Here is a 22,299-nt window from a genome sequence, read left to right as displayed (position 1 = left end):
TTATTTATTCATTTATTCTATTATTAACTCATTCATTAAGTTATATTCATTTATTAAATCATTAATTTATTTGTTTATCTATTTATAGTCATTTGTTTAATCATTAATTCATTCTTTCAAACATTTATAGTCATTTATTTAATAATTCATTCATTCATTTTTTAATATTTTTTAATTTAGTATTTAATTCATTCGTTCATTTAATTATAGTTATTCATTTAATCATTATTTGATTATTTCATTTGTTTATTTCAGCTACAGTAAACATGATAATAAAATAAAATCTGGACTTTTTTAACATTTATAGGTTACACTATTTTAATGTATAATTCATGCTATTGACAAAGCATTAACTAAGACTGATAGTTTAATAAACTACTAATTAGATACTTATAAATAGGCTAGTAATTGGATTTAAAGTTGGTATTGGACAGGACTGTCGAGTTTGATCTTATTACTAAAAATAAGAGTTATTATCCTTATAGTGTTTTATATGTATTTGTGTATGATTTATTTTTAATTTAGCATTGCTGGAACAATATACCAAGCAATCAGCATCAGGACCAGGATCTAACCTCTTTATAATAAGAAATAAAGCGCTCCATCAAGATGCATTCCTGCTGCTGAGCAGATGCACTTTTGCACCTAAACCACATGCAAACAAAACAGATCTATCCACACAACAAAGATTCCTGTACTGAAAATTCTCTGCATTATGTCTTAATGATGAACAAAAACTCAACTGCAATCTCACTAGAATTATTTTCAGCAAGTAATATTTTCCTAATGTTAGCATTTGAGGCGTTCTTTTCTGAGCAAACTGTTATTTGGATCCCCCAGTAATCTCTTTATTGTACTGCACACCTATTTTTATTTGTATTTTTCTGCATAGCAAATGGCAGAGCAGCAAATCATTCCTCTAATATGTTTCTGTTGAGTGGGAGTGACCTTTGGCAGGGTGTAATATCAAGCAGAAAGAAAAAAAAATGCCAGGAGAAGCAACCGAGCACAAAAAAAAAAAAGAAAGGGCAGTTTGTTTATGATCGCATTACACTGTAACAGAGCACTGAATCTATTGATGCCAACACTAAGGAGAAGCTGCGGCCTCTTGATTCCTATCTGAAAGGTCAGGTAATTTAAAAGAGCGGCCTATTATCAAACATACAGAATATTCAAAGCCTCTCCGCAACTGGAGATTAGAAACGCTGGATGAGGTATATGTGTGTGTGTGTGTTTGTTTGATTCATGTGACACCAGATATAGGATTGAAAGAGTGTTTCAGATTCAGCCCCAGTGCTGGAAAAATGCATTTATGAACATGTTCATAGTAACGTCAAGGTTTCACTTGCGGCTTTTCATTTTTAATTCTCACACATTTCATATTCAAATGTGTGAAATGTCTGGTAAAACAACTGCCTTTTGTAGCCGCATTGCAAAGACATCTTTATTCATATGAAATACCGTTGTCATGGCAATCAGAGCGTGTTTTGCAATGAATGTGCTCAAGATTTCTGTTTGGGCACTGAAAACTTGGTTTGAATACTGGATTTCACTTCAAATGTGGCTTCTGTACCTTGTTTGCAATATAAACGTCTGTTAGCTTAGCGTTTTTAGTGTAAAAATGTGTTGAATTTTGAGTATTATACAAGAACTAAAAAAAGTATCAGCCAACTAGTCATTTTGTGAGGTTGCCCCAACTATCGACTTTTTAGGGTTTATGGCTAGATGGATTTACTGAAAGATTCATTAAAAGGACTAGCTTGTTAGCATTTGCAGTGTAAAAATGTGTTGTTTTGGTGGGTGGAACCCCTTTTATTTCTTTTGAATACACGCTAAACATTTAGTGAAGTATATTTAAATTCTTGTTTATGTATCTGTGGTAAGGATATGAGAGCCGGCAGCTAGTTCTCTGCAACTCTCACATTGTTGCACACTGAAGCTAAGAAGGGCTGTGCCCAGGCAGTACCTGGATAGGAGACCACATGGAAAAGCGAGGTTAGTGCTGGAAGTGCTGTTAGTAAGGCCTGCAGGGGGCACTCAATCTGCACTCTGTGTGGGTCCTAATGCACCAGTATAGTCAAGGGAACTTTATACTGTCAGTGAGCACTTTCTTTCCTAGGTTCTGACTCAAAAAAAGGGTCCTTTTCATATTTACCCTGTGTCCATCATGGCCTCCTATATAACCATCCCTATATCATAATTGGCTTCATCACCCTGTCTCCTCTCCACCAATCATCTGGTTTGTGGTGTGCGTTCTGGCGCAATATGGCTGCCGTTGTGTCATCCAGGTGGATGCTGCACACTGGTGGTGGATGAGATAATTCCCCCAACTGTAAAGCGCTTTTAGTGTCCAGAAAAGCGCTCTATAAATATAAGGAATCATTATTATTATTTCTAGATAATAATAACCAGCTTAAATAAAATAATAAAATAATAAAAATAATAAAAATCCAGCTTAAATCAGCCTAGGCTGGTTGGCTGGTTTTAGCTGGTCAACCAGGCTGGTTTTAGAGGGGTTTTGGCCACTTCCAGGCTGGTTTCCAGTCATTTCCAGCCTGGTCTTAGCTGGTTAGGCTGGGAGATGACCAGCTAAAACCAGCTTGACCAGCCTAGCCAGGCTGGGAGCCCAGCCAAAACCAGCTATGTCCAGCTTAAACCAGGCTGGTCAAACTGGTTTTAGCTGGATTTAGCTGGTCATTTTCCAGCCTGACCAGCTAAGACCAGGCTGGAAATGGCTAGAAACCAGCCTGGAAATGGCCAAAACCCCTCTAAAACCAGCCTGGTCGACCAGCTAAAACCAGCCAACCAGCTTAGGTTGGTTTAAGCTGGATTTTTTAGCAGGGTAATAAAAAGAAAATACATGTTGCGTTTTCTGGTGGAAGATTTGCCTCAAACCAAGGCTGAATCAAAGAGCCAGTCATTAAATTTGAGGTTGAAAAGTGTAGATACTTTTTATCTGTGGCAAGGAATTTAATTTAAGTTCACAAAGAGGGTATTAACCTTTTAGTGCAACAGCTTGCTATGCTTTATCATGTTTTATCAACAGTTTCATTATGTTAACTTGTTAGCACACTCATCAAATATTCTGTAAATTAAATTATATACCACTATAAAAACTAAAATGTGTATTTCCTACATTCAGTTTAGTGATGCTTCTCAATAGTTAAGTGTATGCAACAGACAGTAACAGTAACAGACTAAATTTTTTTTTTTTACATTTTTCATTGTGTTTTAAGGCACAGTTTTTCCTAAAAACAATTAGAAATGCTTAACTAAAATATAAAATATTCATTGCTTTGCACATCATTCTGCTATTTCAATCTTATCATATGGGACATGTAAAAATCATTTATCCATTCCACCTCTTTTTGTTTTTATTAATTTTTTTATTTTTTCAAAAATCGTCTTGAATTTGCCTAACACAAAAGAAGGATTTCTAGTTCTTGAACAGGAGATTTCATTGTGTTTGGGAGTGTCATAATGAGTGTTGATCCCACACTGGAATGCGTTATTTTTAATATGGGGTTTATGTCAGTTTTATCAGTGGCAGAAGGCAGCGGTGTTATTCTTCTCATATGTAAACAGACACGGAACTCGATCTATCGCTGTTCCACAGCTGTCCTGGCCCGCTGTCCACTCGAGTGAAGCCATGAAATGCAAGCAATTACATCCATCTCTTGATACACATGCACTGAGATACATATGCTTTAACAATAAACCAGTCCTCAGGGTGTATTAAAACCAGGAAACTTTTGCATTTTAGGTAGAATTGCAAGGAAAGAGCGATTGAAAGAGCGGATTCACATTTACTGTAGATCGCACTGATGTGGACGTCTAATCAGACAAAATCACATGCGCACTGTTTATGAAAATAAATGGCTTTAAATCCTTCTCCTGACACATTTAGCTGATTGATAGTCCTATAATGTTTCTATGTTCCTTCTTGTGGAATTCACATTCACCCATATCTTAATATCTTTAAAATATGCATTATTTGGTCTATATCTAAAACAAAAACAGCTCGGATATTTACTGATATCACTGTGTGAAAGTGTCACATGTCTCAAAAATAGACTAAAACAGTAATATATCATGAAATATTACACTTTACAATATCTGTTCTTAATTTGAATATCCAGGTTTTGTTATAACATGATCCTTTAGAAATCATTGTAATATGCTGAATTGATGCTCAGTAAACATTTATTTTTTATCAATAACAGTTTTATTTTCATCCTTTAAATATATTCCTGCTGAATGGAAGCATGTGTTATCTTATCGATCTGAAACAGCAGTGTACAATTCTTAGCAGAAAACAGAAGAAACATATTTTAATTCATCGGCATGTTGCTCTTTTATGGTTCAGGCGCAGATTAGCCAAGGAAAGTTGGCTGTTATTCACAAGTGTCCTTCAAACTGGCTTAAGAAAACACTGTATACGATGTCAAAGGAAGCAGAACACAGCGAAAAGGCTTAGCATGCCAGTTAATTAAAGAATTACACCGTCAAACGATGTTGTCAGGAAATAGCGGGATTCACTGAAGCACATTATCGGCTAGTTGCCCTCGTTAACAGCCTCCATACAAAATGAATAAGAGAAACTGTCAGCATATCAGCAGCACAATATGGCTCCCAAGAGATGTATTTACCAGCCATTGTACCCGCCAATGCACTATTTTATTCTTAATGATAGAGACCAGTTTGTCTGGATCTACAGTTGTCGAATTAACTAACACTGCATTATAAACGTTTCAAGAAATATATTCTGGAACTGACTAGTAAATCCTCTCACAGATGGAAAAATATATACTGTGAGTTAATAAATATCGTCTTTATTGTTGTTTATGGCTCCATTTATCATTTTATACGCATTTGCCAGTTATTACTTTCTGCTCTCGCATTCTTTACGATCACCCATGGCAAATAATAGATACAACACAGGTCGGTTGTCGAGATTTTTATGCAAGATGTTATCTGTCTCGTGTCATGTTGTGGCTTTGTGTGTTTTATCTCACGCTGGGCCGAGGAAAACTCTTGTCCATGTAGTGTGGAGCACGGTCACATAAGATACAGCACTTCTGATAAGATAAGCTAATGCAATCTGAAGGTCACTGAAAGGTCATTCTCCCAAGGCATCGCTGCTGTGGTGGAGTGGCAGCACTTCATGGTGCTGGAGATAATGTCTTCCCTGAGACCTGGCTACAATGCTCAAATATGAAGCTATTATAAGTGGAATACTTTCTGCTTATGATCTTTATTGGATGCTTGTGAACAATGCTTGACCCTCAAATTCTGAAGGTTTATTCTCTTCATATGCAGAGAAGATGATGTTAAAGTAGAAGTAAAGTGGGGATCAAAATTAGAGACCAACCTACAATTTCCTGAATTTAGATAATTTGTAATTAAAGTAATTAATTACATTTTTATTTAATTAAAATCTTACATTAAAAACAGATACTATGACAGAAGAGATACTATGTCCTGTAAAAGACAAATGATGTCCTGTGAGAGACTATTGATCTCCTATAAAAGACTAGTGATGTCCTTTGTAAGATTAGTATTGTCCAATGAGAAACTATTGATGTCCTGTGAGACAAGTGATGTCCTGTAAAACACTAGTGATGTCCTTTGAGAGACTAATGATATCCTTTGAGAGGTGATGTCCTCTCCAGGGTTCCACAGTAACACTTTACTGTATAGTTATTACACTTTTGAGGAACACAGTAATGTAACAAATTGCATTTTTAATTTGTGCAATTTGATTACAGTTACTAAAGTCAATGTAATTGCATTACATACGTTACACATATAGCTTTTAGAAGAAAAAAAAAAGCATTTTTTAAATCACACTTTCCACTGGAATGTCAGTTAAAAAGCATGCACTTTCAAACTGCTGGAGAATGCTAGCTAAAATGGTTGCTATTGAGTGTGGTTGCTTCTTTAACTGGAAATACAGACATTAATTTCATTGAGTGGAAAAACATAACATTGCTGTGAAATGTAGTCTATTTCCAGTCTCTAAAGAACTTTTGACTGCTTTTCACTTCACCAACAACTTGTTCAAGCAGAACAGAAAGCAATTTACAATATTTGTCACCAAGGAGGACATCAGTGCCCAAAAACACAGTGGCTCAACTCAGACTAAAGAGGCTAAACATTGAATTTTTTTGTACAGGAACAGGAGTAAAGGTATCTTCTAAAAATTTTGATGAGAAGCGTATCTGCTTATGGGGCTGTTCACATACCAAGTGTTTTGCACCAATGGAGGTGCTCGCACACATATTCGGAGCGCACATTGCACATTTGCATTTTCCAGGCATACCAGTTGAAAATCATGCAACAAGAACTGACAGATCACCTTCATGTTTTGTATGGAATATAAACATTTTGGTAGACAAATTACCTCAGACAAACACAGAACACCCAAACACTGCAGTGCTTTTGCATACTGTTGATGTCAATAGTTACAGGTATCCACTTCATGTATTCTTTAAAAAAGACAAACAGGTTTGCAACAAGTGAATGATGAGGGAATTTTCAGTTTTGGACAAACTCTAAGTCTTTGAATATGCCAAGCTGCTGTGATCATGTAATGTTTTCAGTGAAAGTAAAATTACTGCAGTTTATTATGTGTTTTTATAGGCATAATTTATACGTTTTAAATGTAATTTCAAAGTGAATTAATTAGTAATCTGATTACTTTTTACATTAAGTAATTAGTAATGTAATCAGAGTACAGTTTTCCAGTAGTAGTCAGGAACTTGTAATCTATTACTTTTTTTTAAAGTAACTTACCCTACACTGGAGAATAGTGATGTCTTGTGAGACTAGTTATGTCCTAATAGACTAGTGATGACTAGTGATGTCCTTTGAGAGACTAGTAATGTCCTTTTAGAGACTAGTGATATCCTTTGAGAAACTAGTGAAGTCCTTTGAGAGACTAGTGATGTCCTTAAGAGAGACTAGTGATATCCTTTGAGAGATTAGTGATGTCCTTTAAGAGACTAATGAGGTCCTTTGAGAGATTAGTTATGTCCTGTGAGACTATGTGCTGTGAGACTAGTGATGTCCTTTGAGACACTAGTGATGTCCTTAAGAGAGACTAGTGATATCCTTTGAGAGATTAGTGATGTCCTTAAGAGAGACTAGTGATATCCTTTGAGAGATTAGTGATGTCCTTTGAGAGACTAGTGATGTCCTGTGAGACTATTGATGTCCTTCGAGAAACTACTGATGTCCTATAAAAAAAACATTGATGTTCTTAGAGAAACTATGTCATGTGAGACTAGTGATGTGCTTTAAATAATGTCATTTGAGAGGCTAGTGATGTCCTGTGAGAAATTGTTAATGTCCTGTAAGACTAGTTATGTCATTTGAGAGACAAGTGATGTCCTGTAAAAGACTACTGATGTCCTGGAAAAGATTAGTGATGTGCTGTGAGTGACTGGTGATGACTGTGAGAGACTAGTGATGTGAGTAGTTATGGGTATCAAGGTCCAGTTCTATTTTAGAACCAGGGTTCTGTAGATTTGTCCAACCTTGTTAGATTGCCCTACAGTACCTTCCATTCAAAAATAGGTTGCACATTTTGATGACGCAATGTCATATCACCCTAACCTATCTAATCCCTTACTCCAATCTCAGAACCATTCATAAATAGTGTTGGTAGCATAATCTAATGGGTAGGATAAAAAGTCAGGACACCGGTTCCAAGTTTCAAAGAAACAGGTATTCAGTTTATGAATTCCTGACCTCCCCATTCATGTTCACATGGATAATGGCAGTAAGCATTTTACAGTTTTATCTATTTGCCAGTATATGAGACAATGTTGCCATGGACACGCGATTCACATTTCAAGCCAGTAGCAGCTTAAAGGTAAAACCTTTCATCTAATGGATGCAAATGGCTATAAAGACTTAATTTTAAGCTGTGATTGTTTTGTTTGTTTGTGAGACACTATGAGTGAATGTTGCACTTGTGTCACTAGAGCTAAAACTTGGTATACATCTGTAAACAGCTCTTCCATGAGCTATCTGTCACTCAGTCTAGTGTCTCTTAAGGTAGAGTTTTCCTAGACTGTTGAGTTTAGGATTGTTGAGTCCCATGACATCGCGTTAGATACAGCTAATATTAGCATCAGCAGAAAAGATTCACATTCAAATTAAAGCCTTATTATTCTGACAATCAATTTAATTTATTTTTTTTTAATTATGATTACAGTTAAATGCATTCTGGCACCTAGGAAAACATATTTATAAGTTTACTATATTTAAACTGTTTAATTGCTTGTTTTATTCCCTAATAAAAGTGTTATGTAATTATTTACAGTTAATGGGATAGTTGAGCCAAAATGAAAAATTCTGTTATTTACTCAACCTTTACTTTCTCAATCCTTTAGGATTTTCACATAAGAAGATATTTTGAAGAAAGCTGGAAACATGGAACCATTGACATTCATAGTATTTGCTTTTTCTATGCAAGTCAATGGTTACAGATTCTTACTTTCTTCAAAATATAATTTGTTTAACAGAAGAACGAAAATCATAATGGTTTTAAACAGTTTAAGGGTGAGCAAATAGTGAGTAAATCAACATTTTTGTGTGAACTATCTATTTAGCAGTTACATCCTACTGGTTATAGCATAAATGAATAAAAGTTTTTTTTTCTCTCTCTCTCCAAAAATATTACAATTGGAACCAAGAATTAATAAGAACCGGATTTGATAAGCAGAATTGGAATCGAAATTGCTAAAAATAAAAAGATACACAACCCTACCTGTGCGAGTCTAGTGATGTCTATTGAGAGCATAGTACTGAAGTGAGAGCCTCTGCATTTTTTAGTAACCTTTCTACTCATTTTTGAGTAACCTTTAGAAGTGTTGGCCTTCAGAATCTTTCGTTATGTTGCACTTCTGTAAGAGAAAATAAAGGGGTTTTGTTGAAGTGCATTGGTTATTTTGTAAAACTCTTTCCGACTAGTATGGTATTCCTGCAACTTAAAGTCCTTCAGATATTGATGATTACAGTATGATTGATCAAATTAAGTGTTTTGTCTCTTTTTTTTTTCCCACTTAAAATAGACTTTACGTGTGCTTCTGAAGTATGGGAACTCACTTTGGGTGGATGTAAATCTATTACAGGAGAACTCCAAAACAAAATTAGGAACTTTTAATGTAACGTAATAATGACATTTGTTATCACTAGCTGCATCAATATGTGACCTTACCATCTGATCTCTCAAGATCGAATGAAATTCAAAACAGTCAATACTGGTAACACTGCTTTAAGGTACAGACAGAAATTTAATTAGCCTTCTTTTGCTAGTTAATTAATGACATACCGATAGATTTTCACCTTCTAAAGGTGTTTGCATTCAGCCGGAGCTGTAAATCAAGCCCTCAGGGCCTTCAGTGCTAAATCGGTTAGAGACCTTGAGTTAGATGAAATCTTCACATTGGAGTAATGAGTGTGAGATACACCCAAAGCCAAACACCCACACTCTCAAGCTGAGCCAAGAGGATCATCGCTCGCCGCATCATTATGGTGAAAACAAATAAATGTGCAGTGGTCTACTTTTAGAAATGACCCACATTTTTGGTTGTACAAACAATAGTAAAAAAAAAACAATTTTAATTGCCTATGCATATGTGTTGAATTGAACCAAAAAGTAAGGTCTACACATAATTAAAGAACATTTGTTTGTTTCCCAATGAACCTTCATAGAACCATTTTCCTTTAATGCGAATGTTGCTTTATGATCTAAAGAACTTTATTCCACTGTAAAGGAAGTTTTTTTTGCAACGGGGAAAACATTATGTGAAAACCATTGATGCCAATTTAAAAATAATAATACATTTATCTTAGAAATGATAGCTTTGTATTTAAAGTTTTGTCAACACAGAGTTTGATTGATTGATTGATTGATTAATTGATTGGTTGATTAGTTGGCTGGTTAGTTGATTAGTTGATTGGTTGTTTGATTGGTTGGTTGGTTGATTTGATTGAAATGATTGATTGATTGATTGATTGATTGATTGATTGATTGATTGATTGATTGAGTTGGTTGGTTGGTTGATCAGTTAATTGATTGATTGGTTGATTGATTGGTTGGCTGGTTAGTTGATTAGCTAATTAATTAATTGATTGGTTGGTCGGTTAGTTGATTGATTGATTGATTGATTGATTGATTGATTGATTGATTGATTGATTGATTGATTGATTGATTTTAACATTTTGGAACAATTCTTTGAAAATGTGATTAAATTAAAAACAAAATACCATATTCCACGTGTTCATTTTTTCTTTTTCTTTTTTTTAGGAAATGTGTAGTACTGTAGCTGTATTTATAATTTCCTGAAGCCTAACAATTGGCTTTAACTATACAGTATGTTGTTTTGTATCGTTTGTTTGTTTAGAAGAATGAGTTGAAAACTGCATAAAGTTAAATTTAGGACCAGATCTTTCTGTAAATGTGCATTATTTTCATCAACAGTTGCATTATAGCTTTATAAATTATTATTTGCAATTAATGTGACTTGCAAATTATTATTTGTAAGCGTTGTGATGCACACGACTGTTTAAAAAGCGTACAGGCTCCCGTTTTCTTGCGTGTAACAAATGCGTCTGCAAACGCAACTGGTGTGACTTGTTCTTTTGCTTATGGTTATTTTTGTTAATATGGTTTAATTATCTTTTTTATCTTATTATCTTATTAGGAGATAAACTCTTCATTATGTGTAGTTAACTGGTGATCTGAGATCCTTAGCCAGGACAGATTACTGTGCATATTTTAGACAAATAATTTTAGTACAATAATTATTTTTCTAATTTTTGTAAAGAAAAGTTTTGTTGAATAAAAAGTACACGCATACAGTTGTATTTTGCTTTTTTATACATTATTTAAAAATTGTGGCTAAAAATTTTTCTTATTCTTCCTTAATTTTGTGCTCTGAAAGGTCATATGAAATAAAAACTAATTGCAGTGTGACACTACGAAACCATAACTGATTTGCTCATGCACATTGAGCAAGCTCATACACAACAGGGAATGATTGAGGAGGCATGTGGACATAACACAAAATCTAAATCAAGTCAGTTAAGCATGTCAATGTAAATTCATGCATGTTAAATATTTTTTCCCATCAAAAACAATTTTGGCTAGATGTTGGAAATTTATTAGCCACAGTGGCTGGTATTAAAAATGTCAATGTCAAGCCCTGTTTGTGAACTATATCCTGCATGTTCACCTGTATTGGCAGGGCATGCTGTATGCACAGCTAAGCTAGCTAGATATGGCCATTAGAAAATCTATAGCTCGTTTTGTTTAATATGGAAAGCTTAATGTAACACCTCTGTCCGTCTTTTATACATTATATATTCCAGCTCAGGAAGCATAAATTCAATCTATCAAGCAGCCATTCCTCTCTCAGCCTGTTTCTTGCTCTCTCTCCTCCTTTATTCTTCTCCAAGCAGTCTCCATTAATCTCATAGTCTGTCTAATTATCGTTAGCCTACACTGAGCGGGCGCAACATTTTTTCTCTGAAGAGTCATGGATGGCCCGGTGTGCACTTTGTGTTTGGTGACTAATAGTCCTGTTTTACGGCTTCACTGGCAGTGTTGTGGTAAAGACTCAGAAGCCTGCCATTGATCGTCTGGCACTGCAGATTTATGAGACACTCCACTGTGATTGTCTAGCAGACAGTGGCTGCCACATTACCCTTGTATTGAGCAAAACGGATACACTCTGTCACCTCAATATGTTAAAAACCAAACACTGCACATTTAAGTGATCTACCTTTGGAGTTTACATCTGGTGCAGTCAGCCTTCTTGTCTCAACGTGCTTATTTTCATTTATCACAGGTTTATTCTGAAGTTGTCACAACTATAATTAGAGCCTGCGTAAGTGAGGTCAATCTGTGAGTCATCTGGCATCAAGATGAATTATTTAATCTTTTCAAGGTTTGGACAACCTTTTAGCGTTTTATAGAGCATTTTTAAATTCAACATAGAAAATGATAGATGTTATATTATCTACATATATTTATAAATAAACTAATAATTATGATAGTAACAGTTAATTTCAGTTATTGTGATTGTATTTTAAATATATTAAAATATTCATATTGTAAAATATTATTCCAATTTAATACAACTGGTTCTATTTGAATATATATTAATACAGTTTATATTAATGACATTTCAAGAGTTGTTGTTCCAGTCTTCACTGCTAAATGGCTATATATATATATATATATATATATATATATATATATATATATATATATATATATATATATATATATATATATAGTCCGACACATTAATGCAAAAATAAACATAACCCTTTGATCACTTCTGTAGTTAAAAGAACACTCCAACTTTTTTGAAAAAGGCTTAAGTATCCTAAAGTTAAACTTGCCAACTATAGTTGTTTTGAAACATTTTGTAATCCATTCAGCAGTTTTCTTGCTCTGACAGGGTCACTTTTAGCGTAGCTTAGCATAATGAATTGACTAGGATTGGGTCCTTAGCATTTATTCCAAAAATAGCTTGAGACTTCTGTAGGTACATCGTGTACTAAAACCTTCTAATTACTTCTATTCAAAACACTCACCAGAACTAGAATGGTATAGAGAAAGTGAAAGCACACAAGCTCTGAGGTAAAATCATAATGATTCGTTGATCATTTGTTTTATAAATGGATAATTTATTAATAACTGTAATTCTCTTGCTAAGACTCTGACGAGGCACCTGTGTTAACTTTTATAAGTATCTGATAGCATATAGTGCGGCGCTGTATGCAGTGCTGTCGCTGGTTCCAACCTCGACTCGGCTCGACTCAGCTTGCGTTTCTGTGTGAAGTTTGCATGTTCTCCGTGCGATCGCGTGGGTTTCCTCCGGGTGCTCCGGTTTCCCCCACAGTCCAAAGACATGCGGTACAGGTGAATTGGGTAGGCTAAATTGTCCGTAGTGTATGAGTGTGTGTATGAATGAGTGTGTGGATGTTTCCGAGAGATAGGTTTGCGGCTGGAAGGGCATCTGCTGCGTAAAAATGTGCTGGATAATTTGGCGGTTCATTCCTCTGTGGCAACCCCGGATTATTAAAGGGACTAAGTCGACAAGAAAATGAATGAATGATAGCATGAAATAGGTACAATATTTTTTTTATCCTTATAACGCCTCAGCTTAGTTTGCAGTGCATTATGCAAGAATCATAATCATAAAGGATTTATAAATGATATATTTATAAGGACTATTGTTAACTGTAAATCTCTGAATGGAAAATGTTGGTTTTTTGGTTGGTAGAGCACATCAAATCATACATGAGAGAAGATGAGAGTATAGAATGAGAGTATAGTTTTTAGTAAAATAATTTTTTATTACACAATGTAAATACAGAAGACTCGAGCTTGAAATTGGAAAATTAACAAAACTTTATTTTGTCTATATCTGCTAGTAGTCAAATCTGGTTCAATTCATTATGCTAAGCTAGGCTAAGCGAAAAATGACCCTGCCAGAACAAAAAAATCAACTCAATGGATTCAAAAATGGTTCAGGTAAACTGTTTAACACTTTAAAAGGTGTAGTGTTCCTTTAAGTTTGTCCCAAAAACAATTCATATTTTAAGTTTAGTTGTCATTTTAATTCATTTGTCATCTTCTATTTGCTATGAAATGTGTCTTTAAATGTGCCATTAATCGTACAAGTCCTGATACAGGGAAACTGTTGAAAGAACCTTTACTGCTGTCATTCTCACTGCCATCATATTTTCTTCTCCTTTCTCCCGTCAATCTCTTATTGTATCCTGCCTCTGTCTGCTTGTCTTGTCATTGTTCCTCTACCTAGACCTAGTGAACCACTTTTGTGAGCAGGTCCTGAACTTCTTGTTTTGTCCCTACTCTCCTCCTGCCATAGCCCCGTCCTCCCCTGGTGTTGACTCCGTACCCTTGCAGCGAACAGCAAGCCAGAATGCCACAGGAACATTTCCCAGAGGCGGATATGCATCCGGCCAGAGTGCCAATTACACGGATACTTACCGCACGCTGCCGTACTGCTCATCAGTGGAATCTCCTTACAGCAAATCCGGCCCAGCACTGCCACCCGAGGGCAACCTGGCCCGCTCACCATCCATCGACAGCATTCAGAAGGATCCCAGGTGAGTCCGCATGCTTACTAGATGTCATTGCAAATATGGGGTCAATCAAACACAATGGTGCTAAATAATAGTAAAATTATAGTGATTCAATGGTTTGAAATCATAGGGCAACCACTGTAAGTGCTATTTACTGTATCACCTTTGTCTGTATCAAGGCTTTTTTGTTAACAAATATGAAGACTAAAACTGTTACCTTAAGTGAGCAAATTTAAGTGGATTAAAAACTCAAGAATTGTGTTGTTTGAGCAGTTAAATAAGCAGTTTTTGAGGGTACAATTACTGAAAAACTAACTTCAATAATGTAATAATTAGCAAAAAGTAAGTTTCATTTTCAAAAGTAATAAGAACTAATTCTGTGAGTTCAGAAAAACAATAATAGATGTCGGTTTTATAGCCAAACTTATCAGTAAGGTACAAATTTAAACATCTTTTTTTACATAAACTTTAATAAATACATAAAACTAGGCATGTTTTTTTTACTGTACATCATCTTTAATATGAAGAAGTTTGTCAAAATTCGTCATAATTTTTTGTTTTATTTTGTGTATTTTTGTGGTTTGAGTTCAGTGTCTGTTCAAATTATTATTTATTGTTTATAAATAAGAGGTTTGCCTATGAGTTATTGTAAGCGGTACAAACATTGCCTCTCAGCAACAACTTGAAAAAAAACTTGAATTACTTAAACCTAAACCAAAACTAAATGAGTAAAAACCTAATAGAAGTATGTTTGCAAAACTAACAAAAACATGAATAAAACAAACTAAACCTATGCTGAAATTTACTGTAACTGTAAAAATAGTATCAACATTAAAAATGCAATAATAACATTGGTCAACATGGCCCCAAGAGTTTTTACATACGTTGCTCCCCTCTTCACATACATATATTTTATATCAGCAACCTGAATCTAGTGTATTGATAGTTCTAGGTTGAAGTTGGTTTAACTGGGTTAGCCTTCTAAGAACTGGTTCACGGGCTACACAGTTTTCCATTGATTTGATATGTAATGTTGTTAAATTGTTTTCAGCAGACCAAGAATAACACCAAATTCTTTACAGACTTTCTGTACGTTAAAGAATCTCTTCTTCTTTTTTATTCCAGCCAAACTAAAAGAAATGATACTTTCTCCATGAGATAAAAATATAATAGAAAATACTGTGAAAAATGTTCGCTGTTAAACATCACTTGGAAAATATTTGAAAATTAATTAAAAGTTTACAGGAGTGCTTATAATTGTGTCTTCAACTGTATGTGCATTATCTGAAGCACAACCTTATAATTTGAAGTTGTTTCCATTCTTCAGAATAGAAATTCCCCAAACTGAGGGGAACTCATAATTTGAAACACAATAATCACATGCAGAATTTGTCTGAACAGGGATTATTTGTCTGAACAGGGATTACGAGTAGAGTTACTACTTTAAAATATGGTGGTCAAAACTTTCTGTTTATCTTATTGGTTGCACTTTTTTCCTGGTTAAGAGAGTGTTGAAAACCAAAGATCCAACACTACGTAGCGGGTATTCGTAACTTTTTGATTAAGTGGTTGAGTTGTATGATCTTATTTGTAAAATTTAGTATAATTCGCTTATCCGCACATGACGATTGGGTTTAGGGGTGTGGTTGAGTGCCATGCATCTTTTTTAAAATTGTACATTTTTGTACTACTGAACTCACGAATGTAAGGACCAACCACTAAACTGACAAAACACAAAATAGTTACATTTCCTCATAAGATCAGGCTGATTCGAAACAAGGCTCTATGAATGGGAATGTGTACATTTTTTCTAAAGCTGCATCAGTTTTATGCTTTTTTAGGATCAAAACTTGTGTGAGAATCTCTCTTTATATACTTTTGAGTAAAAAGATTGAGAACGTTACCTTAAATTAAAATAACACACTGAATGTCATTTTAAATTCTTTCCATAACTAAATAAACTTAGAGGGTGTGTATAAAAATTCATTGTATGGGTCAAAATAATTATTGTCAAATGTTAATATTCATTCATTCATTAGTTTTCCTTTTTATTTAACCACCAACTATTCCAGAATATGTGTACACAGCAGATTCCCTTCCAGCTGTAATCCTGGTATGTCTTTAGACTGTGGTGGAAACCAGATTACCTGGAGGATACCCACGCAAACTCAGGGAGAACATGCAAACTTCACATAGAAATGCCAACTGACTAGCTGTGACTCAAACCAGCAACCTTGCTGTGAGGCAACAGTGCTTACCACTGAGCTACTTTTCGGCCCAATTTTAATATTCTTTATATCCAATTTTTCATTTTTTGTTTGTGTGTGTGTAGGTTATATGTCATCTGGACTAATTCCAGGACTCCCTGGTTGAACAAATATTGTATCTCAATGAGACTTTCCTGGTAAAATAAAATAAATAAATAAATAAAAAAATAATCTTAGGGCAAAGCAGTGGCGCAGTAGGTAGTGCTGTCGCCTCACAGCAAGAAGCTCGCTGGGTCGCTGGTTCGAGCCTCGGCTCAGTTGGCGTTTCTGTGTGGAGTTTGCATGTTCTCCCTGCGTTCGCGTGGGTTTCCTCTGGGTGCTCCGGTTTCCGCCACAGTCCAAAGACATGCGGTACAGGTGAATTGGGTAGGCTAAAAGTGTCCGTAGTGTGTGAATGTGTGTGTGGATGTTTCGGAAGGGCATCCGCTGCGTAAAAACTTGCTGGATAAATTGGCAGTTCAATCCGCTGTGGCGACCCCGGATTAATAAAGAGACTAAGCCGACAAGAAAATGAATGAATGAATGAATAGATAATCAGGTCTGTGCTATCACAATCCACCGTTTCCCCCAAGATCTTGTGAGACTATGAAGGGTAAACTTTCCACATTCCTAACTACATTCAGTTTGTATTCAGTGATGTTTTACAATTTGTACATAATCTACCCAGCTCATATTGATCTATTTTGAGCTAAAATTGGGGCTGCTAAAGGGTTTTTCTGGGTTTATGTTTGTGTCACATCTCGCAAATTGTTAGATGGTCCCTGCATTCGTATTGAGGTGAAATCATCTTCAGCCTCCTCAGTAAACATTTGTTCGTGACATAAATGAAAAGGAAGTGATTTTGTAGCAATAATGGGGCTCTATTTTGTAATCTTGCGTTCAAATCACAGTAAAGCAGTTGACTCATCAAAGGCTAATCCTGCTGGGTTTTTGTACGGCTGCCACATCTTTATCTGTCTACCGCTTGTTCAAATACAGCTTTTGAATAAATAAGCTGTAATAATAAATATTTTAGCAGTGTTTCCTTTGGTTGTGATTATGTGCAAATGCATTTAGATGGTCCTAAAAGTGTCTAAGCATGGCAAATTTATTCAAGAGTCAACACGGGTTCAAACCATAGGTTCTTGTTGAGCCATATCTATTTGCATTGTTTTAGAATGAGATTTCTGTCTATAGATATGGAAATATGTAGTTAATAAACGGACCAAGTGTGACATTTATAAGGTACATTTTGTTGGTGGCACGATGGTGCAGTGGTTATTAATATCACCTCACAGCAAGAAGGTTGCTGGTTCGAGTCCCAGCTGGCCAGTTAGTATTTCTGTGTGGAGTTTGCATGTTCTCACCATGTTTGTGTGGGTTGCGCTATGGTGAATTGAATAAACTGAATTGGCTGTAATGTATGAGTGTTGGTGTGAATGTGAGAGTTAATGGGTATTTCCCAGTACTGGGTTGGAGCTGGAGGGGCATGTGCTGTGTAAAACATATACTGGAATAGTTGGTGGTTCATTCTACTGTAGCGACCCCTGATGAGTAAAGGGACTAAGCCGAAAGAAAAATAAATGAATAAAACATTTTGTTTGTTTGTGAGAGTTTAAGAGTATTTGGGATTTTTAAGTGTTGCTACGCTGTTCTAAGAAGTAATAGATGGTTATTGTGGTGTTCTGATAAACTGTTGCAGTTACTGGAATGTTTTGGATAGTTGTTAATCATGTTGCGAACATGTTCTGAATGATTTAACAGGTTTGTTAAGCAGTTATCTTTGTTAAGCAGACCATTTTCAAGGTGTTCTGAATGGTTACAATGACAATAGCATTAGAATGCCTCTGCACCAAGCCAAAATATTTTAGATACAGTTCATGTCTGTAGTTATAATTGTGTATAATGAGTTATGTGGGCCTCTGACATGTTCTTAAATGTGATAAATAATAACTGTAATGCCTTAGTGTAGTATCATTATTCAGTATATACAATATAACTGTTAAAAAACAACATGGAAAGAAGACTAAAGCCCTGTTTAGATCACACAATTTTGTCCTGATTTCAGCACAATTTGCTTGACGTAAGGAGTTGATGTAACAAATGGGCTTATTATTCAATATTTTTTTCTTGTTTAGTGTCTTTCATAGTGCAAGAAAACTGATGCCATGTCTGGTAAATCACAAAATATCAAAATATCAAATATTGTAAAAAAAAAATAAAAAGTACTCATTGTATACTCATTCAAAATGAGTTGTGGGTAATTTTGTAAGAGCATATCTTTAATCTGGCTGCTTCGTTTACAGCCGTTGCTGGGAAACCACTCCTGGAGCACTAAAAGTGCCTCTTGCTGGCACAGAATGAATACACCCAGCAAACACACAACATCATAACACATTAATATTAGGTTAGATTTATGCTGCCAGCATCTAAGGACAGTGTTATTTTGACGTCCAATAACAATGTGAAAAGATGTTGGCATTTGGATGACTTTAATGTTGGAAAATGACCAATACCCAACGTACAGCCAACATATTAAACCAACTTCAAATTGACATCAAATACTGACATTTATTTGTCAGGTATGGCAACCAAAAATCACTGTCTGATAGACGTCAAATTGGTAATGTCCACACAACATCAAGTTGTATCATTATTAGACGTTAATATTTTGTAATTATGTCAGAAATTTACCAAAATGCACTGTCCTATGCAACCTAATTTTTGTTACCAAACAAAATGCAACATCCCACAAAGTTGGGGTACAACATCAATCTGATGTCATGTTGACATTGTGTGTCTTCTAGGCAGTTTTCATACAAAAAAAAAGCAAATAGGCTACTGTATGGAGAGAATTACCATCTTTGGGAAACACTTGATAAACAGTTACAGAGACGGTTGTAATTTATGCAGCTTCTTGATGACAAAATGCATGTGGTAGATGTCACACAACGATTGATTGCGAAGTAACATGTCAGTTTTTTGGCACATTTGTCGCTCAATTTTACTTGTAAGATTGAACTAGTCATAAAGTTGTATTCCTGATTAATGTAACTATATGCAAGTCTTATTCAAAACACCTTTAATTTGAAGATCGTAGTTGTCATTTGTTTAAAGTCACAAGTTCCACTTAATTGTAGCATTTGATTTATTTTTAAAGTATCCATTGATGTATGAACATGTTAATTAAATCACTATTTTATTCATTTCTATTATTTGTACATTAATTGGACGGAGTTGGCTTTATGCAAATGTTTCTTTATCTGCTCTGTGTTACAGTGGTCGTGAAAAACTGGACTCAGGTAATTAGTCTTGAGCACTAGTGACACTCTGCAGGTGTTTGCTGGAGGCTGATTATGGTCGGGTTAATAAAGGCTACTGCAGTGTAGCAGTAAGAGTCATTTAGTGCTGTTAATCTCCTCAGAGTTTATGACTACATACTATTAGAGTTGGGGAAACTACACTGGAATGGTACAAGCTGCTTATAATGTAATGTAACTACAGTTATGCAACTTCATTGATGATATTTAATGGCATAGTTCATCCAAAAATGAAAATCATCCGAATAGACAGCTTTCTGCTGTTACCAGTTTGTCCAGTAGCTCGCCATGTACGTTGATGGGGAGTAGTTGATCATGACAGCGGGGTTCAAGTCTAGTGAACGGTTCCAGAAAGCAGATAGGACAAAAACAGAATCCAAAAAAATAAAATAAACAAAAAAGGAAGTAAATATAAGTAAATAACAGGGTTAGAATGCGGTAAAATATGAAAATGTGGTAAAAATCAGACGAGGGCTTTTCTTTTTCTGGACTGCTTGTAAAAACTGTCGGTTGGCTTTAGGGAAGTGGGTGGGCAGGTCAATCAGTGCTTTTGAAAACACTATTGGTTGAGTTTAGAAAAAGAGGAGGGTGGGTCAGCCAATCAATCAGTTAAGTGCATCACACACTGGATGCGCCGCTCGGCGCTGCAACACAGCACCCACATGACAGTTGAAAGTATCGCAAACCAGACGCGCACATTCGCATGCTATTTTAAATGAAACTTTTCAGATGGCACTCTGTGGCGCAGCAGAAATATGCACAGTGTCCTGAGTCATGGCTGGGCGCCGCGGACACCCACCAGCTACCGCATGGCGCGACGCAGTGCATCGCAGAGCGGCACTTCTGGTGTTTGACTCCCTATAGTCAGTCAGTCAGTCGATAGCAGCCTGTAGTGGATTTATCTGAGAAAAGCAGGTACGAATGGCACTCAAAAGAGAAATTTGAGATCTCCAAAAGCGCACACAGCGGCCTCTGCTGCTGAAAACAGAAACTCCAAAAAAAAAAAAAAAAAGTACCTTCTGGGACATATTTGATGCTCCCCAGAAATATATATAGCAGTACGTTTCCAGAATGAGTCTGAGTTGAACCTTTTTTTTTCAGACAAACGGAGTTGAAGTATTTTTCAATTTTATCCTGGCTTCTCCATGCTGAATGATGGTTTCTGGCAGTGGTCCTATTTTGAAGCTTCCAAAAGTGCATAAATCCATCATAAAGCAAATCCATGCACCGTCAGGAGGTTATTGCATGTCCATTGAAGCAGATTTATAATTTTTAGTCAGACAGACAGACAGACAGACAGACAGACAGATAGACAGACAGATGGACAGATAGATAGAAAAAAATGATGTTTCTTTACATTAGATAGATAGATAGATAGATAGATAGATAGATAGATAGATAGATAGATAGATAGATAGATAGATAGATAGATAGATAGATAGATAGATAGATAGATAGATAGATAGATAGATAGATAGATAGATATCTGACAGATCTGTCTTTTTGATCTTTATTGTGCACTTTGCTCTTTTACAGTGCTGAGGGTGTGAAGTTGTTACATTAGCACTAACAGAAAAAAATGAGAGAGTGACTAAGTGTGATTCATCAAAATACAAGGCCGTGCCTCGAGTCATTCAGCCTGAATAAAACACATCTGGGACTGCCCACATTTTCAGAGACCCTGGTTACGAAAGTGTTTTTTTTTTTTTCAATAAATTTTAAAAGAATCGCAAGACTGAAAATGTATTCATAAAAGGTAAAGATACATCCATCTATCTATCTATCTATCTATCTATCTATCTATCTATCTATCTATCTATCTATCTATCTATCTATCTATCTATCTATCTATCTATCTATCTATCTATCTATCTATCTATCTATCTATCTATCTATCTATCTATCTATCTATCTATCTATCTATCTATCTATCTATCTATCTATCTATCTATCTATCTATCTATCTATCTATCTATTCACCCAAATATTACTGGTTTCAAAATACATCAATCTGCTTCAAAAGACATTCATTAACCTCCTGTCTGTGCATGGGTTCACTTTACGATAGATTTATGCACTTTTAGAAGCTTCAAAATAGGGCCACTGCCCGAAACTATCATTTAGCATGGAGAGATGTCTATCTGTCTATCTGTCGATCTGTGTATATTAGCAATTGCATTATTTTTCTAAGTTATCGTTGTTTTATTACAATAAATCTGCTTTATTCAGCACATATGTATTAGAAATACATGCATCAGTCTTCATTTATGTGAAACTAAAAAAAACATACAGTACTTCGACATACAATAGTATGGTAAACCATGGCAATAGAGATAATTACAATCAATGTATAACTGTGGTTGCAGTATACATTTGCTTTTTTGAAAACACTATTGGTTGGGTGTAGAAATGGAATTACGTCAGTTGTTTGCTAGGTAATCTGTACAACAAGCCCCACCTTCCCGTTGACATGTAAAAGAAATGTAAACAAAATGTACCCTAGGTAACATATTTCAGATTCAGAAAAAATGGAGACATTATCTTCTAGTAGATTGGTCATGTGAAACATTCAACAAAACGTACCCGGAGCAACATCTTGT

General features: G+C 35.4%; 1 protein-coding gene and 1 long non-coding RNA gene across 10 annotated transcripts in view; both read left to right on the top strand.

The window, feature by feature from the left end:
- The window catches only part of ctnnd2a (catenin (cadherin-associated protein), delta 2a), a 640,689-nt gene that overhangs the window by 364,604 nt on the left and 253,786 nt on the right, over positions 1-22,299 (top strand). For 6 of the 9 annotated variants that reach the window (XM_087309485.1, XM_087309489.1, XM_087309484.1 and 3 more), the window contains one exon: positions 13,917-14,157. In XM_087309485.1, the coding sequence (XP_087165611.1) occupies positions 13,917-14,157 (241 nt within the window). Of the gene's footprint in view, positions 1-13,847; positions 14,158-22,299 lie in introns of all 9 variants that reach the window. The other 3 variants (XM_087309483.1, XM_087309482.1, XM_087309486.1) reach the window with 1 other exon arrangement.
- Positions 6,988-8,751, top strand: LOC147838040 (uncharacterized). The gene is made up of 3 exons (XR_015524967.1): positions 6,988-7,028; positions 7,171-7,349; positions 7,462-8,751. It is a non-coding gene; the product is annotated as an uncharacterized LOC147838040 (long non-coding RNA).

The sequence above is a fragment of the Danio rerio genome, chromosome 24, assembly GCF_052040795.2.
Source record: "Danio rerio strain M-AB ecotype USA chromosome 24, GRCz13ab, whole genome shotgun sequence".
NCBI classification, from domain to species: Eukaryota; Metazoa; Chordata; class Actinopteri; order Cypriniformes; family Danionidae; genus Danio; species Danio rerio.
This window is presented reverse-complemented; position numbering and strand designations above follow the sequence as displayed.